This window comes from Tarenaya hassleriana, unplaced genomic scaffold, assembly GCF_000463585.1.
Source record: "Tarenaya hassleriana unplaced genomic scaffold, ASM46358v1 Cleome48, whole genome shotgun sequence".
Lineage (NCBI taxonomy): Eukaryota > Viridiplantae > Streptophyta > Magnoliopsida > Brassicales > Cleomaceae > Tarenaya > Tarenaya hassleriana.
Genome location: NW_010967498.1, coordinates 795,191 through 801,190, shown reverse-complemented (window position 1 = coordinate 801,190; position 6,000 = coordinate 795,191). Strand labels below are relative to the sequence as shown.

Sequence of the window (6,000 nt, the reverse complement as noted above, 5' to 3'; positions counted from 1 at the left end):
TATTATTATTATTATTATTATTATTATTATTATTATTATTATTATTATTATTATTAATAATTAACAACAGAATACAAAATTTTTAAAGAGAACAGTCAAAATGCAATTTTTTAAAATTGAAGATTTATCAATAATATTATGATCTAAATATCTAAAGGCTTTAATCAGACCAAAAAATAAAGAATTGGATGCTGTGCACTTTGTGAAGGTGGTATCGAGTCCTCGCCGTCTCTCAGTCACTCGTTCGTGCAAGAATCGAAAGACACCGGAGACTTTTAACGAGTTCGGTTACCGAGCAAGCTCGGGCCTACATCTCGGCCGGACGGTGCCGGCGAATCCACTAGAGACGGAAAGAGAACAGCGGGAAACAGAAGCTCGGCGGATCTCCACAGATCCGGAACCTCACCGAGAAGAACCGAAACAAGAACAAGAGAAATCACCGAGGGATGCAAACCTGTACCGGGATCTTACCGATCTACCACCGAGCCTCCATGACGGACCTCCGAAACGGCTCCACCGTACGCTCGCCGCAAGCCCTCTTCTCCTCTCTCCTCTTCTTTTCTTCTCTGCTGCTCAAAGTGACGAAGTATCGAGAGACTAGGGTTGAAAAACCCTAACATGTTGAAACGCTCCGTTTCAATTAAGTGACCGAAACCTCCCTTCGGTTTGGAGGATTCTCTTTTTCACCAAATGGGCCCTTAAGGCCCAACACTGTGCTTATTAAAAAAATGAAAAATGAAAACAAAATCTTCATATTACATTAGAAACCTTTTTTTTTTTAATTTTCACCGAAAACTTTTTTTTTTATAACGGAGCGTCCTCGGCCGAAGCCCAAACTAATCTCCGGGTCGGGAGAAAGCCATGTGCTTTGAAATATTCGCTCATCTCCCCACCCTGGGACTCGAACTTGGGTCACCGAAAACTTCCGAACGAGTATATAAAAAAAAGTTAATAGAAAAGTTTCCATCACACATGCGCATCATAGTGGACTATATATATATAATGCAGACATCAATTGGATGTTTTGTCTCTTGTGTCGTCTTCTCCTTTTGTCCTCTCTCTTCTTCTCCTTGTTCAAAACCCTTATTTCTGCTCCTCTCTTTATTATTTTTTTTTTCCCCATAATTTTCCAATAAGAAAAATAATCACTAAATATGTATTCGATGAGAGGAGAAGATTGCTTCCGATCGTTACACAACATACAAGAGTATCAAAACCAGCCAACCCTCCCTTGGACCCGCCCATCATTCTACCCGGCCATGTCTTCCTTCGGATACTCCGACTTGACCCGACGAGACGGTTTCGGTTCTCCGATTCCCTCCATGGATCATCACCACAACCATCTTCAGTTCTTGTCCGAAGCTCTCGGACCTAACATGAGACCCGGGTCGGGTCTGGGTTGGGTCGGGTTCGGTGGAGAGATGGGGCAAATGACGGCTCGAGAGATTATGGATGTTAAGGCTTTGGCTGCTTCGAAGAGCCACAGTGAAGCCGAGAGGAGGCGACGAGAGAGGATTAATAATCATCTTTCTAAGCTGCGTAGCATATTACCAAACACAACTAAAGTAAGTCCAATCACATATACATATATGTATCTCTTACCTTAAACATATATGTTAATCATAATCATTTAAAAAAAAATTATATGCTTATCATTTAGGTTTGGGTTTTTTCTTTGACATCTTTGTTATGGGATTGTGAAATTTCATATATATATATATATATATATATGTGTGTGTGTACATGTGTGTATCTCAAGGACACCTTCTGTAGTTAAAGATATATGGGTGTGAAAATTTTGATTGGAGAACCTTTTTTATACGGGTGTAATAATTTTGTACGTGTACTTATTCTCTTTTGGTTATATATATCGTACGCATTTGATGTATCATGAATGTGATGTACATTTACATATATAAATTTATATTAATCCAAATGATTAACAAGAATTATAATTTTTCATGAAGACGGACAAAGCCTCTTTGCTGGCGGAAGTTATCCAACATACGAAAGAACTGAAACAGCAAACGTCTCTGATCGCCGATACGTGTCCGATCCCGACTGAGACCGACGAGCTGACTGTAGATTTTTCCTACGACGATGGCGATGGCAACTTCGTGATAAAGGCGTCATTCTGCTGCCAAGACAGGGCTGATCTCATGAATGACGTCATCAAGGCGCTGAAGGAACTGCGTTTGCAAACGCGCAAAGCCGAGATCACGACCGTTGGCAGCCGCGTCAAGAACGTGCTTTTCATAAGCGGTGAAGAAACTCGAGCTGATGATGAACAAAAGATATATAACCGTGTGAGTTTGATCCAAGCAGCTTTGAAGGCGGTGATAGAGAAATGTGTTCCAGGGGATAGCAATTCCGACCAGTCTTCTCTAGGAGGTGCCAAGAGACAAAGAACTAATAATATTACTAATCGTTGTTACTGATAATATATATACACACAAACTTTAGGTTATAATTTTAGCAATAGAATGATTTTTTTTATAACGGAGGACCCCTAACTGCTACCCTTCGGGCGCACTGACTAGGTAAACCTCCGTCCCGGGAGCAGCCTTTGTATATGAATCATATAAACCCAGAAATTACCTCCCTCCCCACCAGCCAATAATCGAACACTCAACCTCAAGGTGAAGTTACCTCCTACCCCAAACTTGACCACTCGCCCACAATCTGTTGGGTTTTAGCAATAGAATGATATACTGAACCATCAGGGTTCTTTCGTTATCTGATGTAGAAACCTTCGGTTTAGGGTTTATAATGATGGGTTTGGTTTATACATATGTACTCGAGACTCTTTGTTGTCTTAAGACATGAAATTGTAAACTAAAGTGGTCGGCTTTGGGTTAGTGAATGAATGAATTCTAGTGGGGTTGCGCTATTCAATCAAAATTTCATATATATATACACACACACACAATGAAGATAGATAGCTCAAAGGTGCAAGTAGTGATCATAAGCTATTCAACATGTGCACACGATTTGGGTACTAACACATATATCGAATATTATTTGGAAGATTAATGAATTTGTAGTAATGATATGAACAAAAACAGGTGGTCCGTTGAAAGAGAGAGAAAGAAAGTACAATTCAAGGCCTGTTGGGCTTACGAATTGGGCCTATACTTGAAAGTTCAAAAATCATTACAAAAACAGTCTCCGTATATTTTTCTTTCATTCTATCTATTTTTTTTTTTTGTATATGGTAGGAGTGGCCATAATATCCGAAAAAATCGAACCGATCCGTTATTCGATTCGTATCCGAATCGAAAATTCGGATATCCAGAGTTCACGGATCGGATACGGATAGTGGTTTTAAAATATTTGTCGGATACGGATCGGATACGGATATCAAAATAGAATTATCCGATATATCCGATCCGATCCGTATTTTTTTTATGTATTAATAATATATGGATAATTTAGTAATTAACTTATATATGGGGGACAACTTTGTAAAAAATAAAAATATACTAGGGTTTTTTTTGTTTCGTCGTTCTTTTCCTCTTCTCTTTGTCCGCCTCCCTCCCTCTCTCTCTCTCTACACCATTTTTATTCGCTCCAAACTCATCACCATTTCTACAGGCTCCAAGCTCACCACCATCACCCTCCTCTCCAAGCTCATCATCATTTTTGCTGTTTTCAGACACTTTCTGGTTATTACCAGTCTGGTATCTTGGTTTTCGTTGGCGATTATCCTTAGATTCATTCTTTTTTCCATTTATATATAGTTTGTATTTGATAGATTATATATATTTTTTGTGTTTATTTTTTTTAATTTTATTTATTATTTTTGTTATTTTTATATTAGATACGTATATTTGTAAATATCCGTAGTTTTTGCGGATATTCGAAATTGCGGATATTCGAAACTACGGATCAGATATGAATAATAAAATTTGATATAAAGGATCGAGCATGAAGTTGAATGGAATCAAATGTACCAAAAACATTATCCGGATAGAGCAATAAAAAAAGATCATATATTATTAAAAAAAAGTTTAAAAAAACCCCGGAAAGTATAACAAAAGAACAATGCATGTAAGTGTGTGTCCACAAGGAACATATACATGTGTAGACCAATTATAACTTGTATAAGAATAAACTCATAAAACACATGCATTGAAAAAATAAACAATGGCATACTGTCACCACATCATTACAGATCAATACTTAGTCGGATTTGGGAGACAACATAGGCCTCCTTGATTATTTGGAGCATTGAACCTACGGAAAAATTTAAGAAAAAAAAAAGAAGAGAAAGATCCATATATATATATATATATTGCATCAGTTTGCTTTCTCTCCTCTTTTGTCAAATTAGAAGAATCCATTTTTTGGAAATTGACATTTCTTGAGGCTGGCAAATTTAAATTATCGTTGGATTCCGATTGGTCATTGGTCGGATATTGGTTGCGCAAGTGTATATTATTTTGTTTAAAAATTTAATCTTCCATACAATTCCATCTCCAATATCGTATTATTTCCCATAAAAAAACAAAGAAAAATAACTTTTTTTTTTTAATCTGGCAGAGAGAGAACGAAACACATTGGGACAAATTTTTCTTGTATTTTCAAAAATGAATGAAAACTACTACATATACGATTCAGCTCTAACGAAAAAAAAATAAATGCGAAAATGTTAAGTATATAAACCGGAAATAAGAAAACACATTGAACCGAACCGAGTTAAACCGAACTAACAAAATACGTTCTCCAATACTCCCCCTCAAGATGGAGAATACAAAGATTGTATTCCCATCTTGGCGAATAAATGAGAATGTTGATCGAAAGACAACAGCTTGGTCAATAAATCAGCAACCTGATCGTGTGATGGCACATAAACCAGATTAAGAAACCCGAGCTTGAATTTGTCCCGAACAAGATGACAGTCTAATTCTATATGCTTGGTATGCTCATGCTGTACAAGATTGTGAACCATGTGAATTGCAAATTGAGAATCATAGTGAAGATCCACAGGTTTCGGACATCCAATCCCAAGCTCCTGCCAACAATGAGTACAACCATACCAACTCACAAGTAGATTGAGCCAACGCACGATACTCAAATTCCGCACTTCTTCTAGACACCGTAACCTGTTACTTCGACTTCCATGAGACCAAACTAGATTCCAAAAAAATACAAAAACCAGTCGCAGAACGCCCAGAATCCGGACAAGATGCCCAGTCAGCATCCGTAAATCCAGACAACTGAAGAGAAGAAGCAGCTGGATAGAACAAACCCTGAGCACGAGATGACTTGATGTACCTCAAAACACGATGAGCAGCCATCAAATGCTCAGTACATGGAGCCGACATAAATTGAGAAAGTTTGTTTACTGAAAATGAAATATCAGGATGTGTGACAGCAAGGTAAATCAGTTTTCCCACTAGCTTCCGATAATGTGTTGCATCCTCCAACAAAGGGCCAGAATCCTTACTAAGTTTCTGCTTCACATCCATAGGTGTCCTAGCTGGTTTACATCCAAGCAAATCAAACTCCTCCAACATCTCCAATGCATATTTCCTTTGACAAAGTGAAATACCAGCCTTAGATCTAGTAATCTCAATACCCAAGAAGAATTTCAAAGAACCGAGGTCCTTAACCAAAAACTGAGCATGAAGTGTATCCTTAAAATGTTGCACTAATCCAGCATCATTGCATGTCATCAAAATATCATCAACATAGACTAATGCCATGACAACATTAGAACCAACACGTTTCACAAACAGAGAGTTATCTGCATGACATTGTTTGTAACCAGCAGCAACCAACACGCTTGTCAATTTCAGATTCCATTGCCTTGAAGCTTACTTCAGGCCATAAAGTGATTTCTGCAACTTGCAAACTGAGTTAGGTAAAACTTTCTCCCCATGAAACAAAGAATATCCCTGAGGTAAAGTCATATAGATCTCCTTATCTAAATCATCATTAAGAAATGCATTAGACACATCTGTTTGATCCAAAATCCAACCATTAGCAGCAGCCAAA

The 6,000-nt window shown here is 37.8% G+C and overlaps 1 protein-coding gene across 1 annotated transcript; it reads left to right on the top strand.

The window, feature by feature from the left end:
- Nucleotides 1-1,049: 1,049 nt before the first annotated feature.
- Nucleotides 1,050-2,876, top strand: LOC104825715 (transcription factor AIG1-like). The gene is made up of 2 exons (XM_010558085.1): nucleotides 1,050-1,565; nucleotides 1,968-2,876. The coding sequence occupies exons 1-2, from the start codon at nucleotides 1,155-1,157 to the stop codon at nucleotides 2,436-2,438; spliced, it is 882 nt and encodes a 293-aa protein (XP_010556387.1). The 5' UTR covers nucleotides 1,050-1,154; the 3' UTR covers nucleotides 2,439-2,876.
- The last annotated feature ends 3,124 nt before the right edge of the window (nucleotides 2,877-6,000 follow it).

Excerpts from the sequence above, each read along its gene's own strand:
- LOC104825715 (XM_010558085.1), top strand. The coding sequence starts at position 1,155 with ATGTATTCGATGAGAGGAGAAGATTGCTTCCGATCGTTACACAACATA. Across the intron at positions 1,566-1,967 it reads TATTACCAAACACAACTAAA|ACGGACAAAGCCTCTTTGCT; the intron begins GTAAGTCCAATC and ends TTTTTCATGAAG.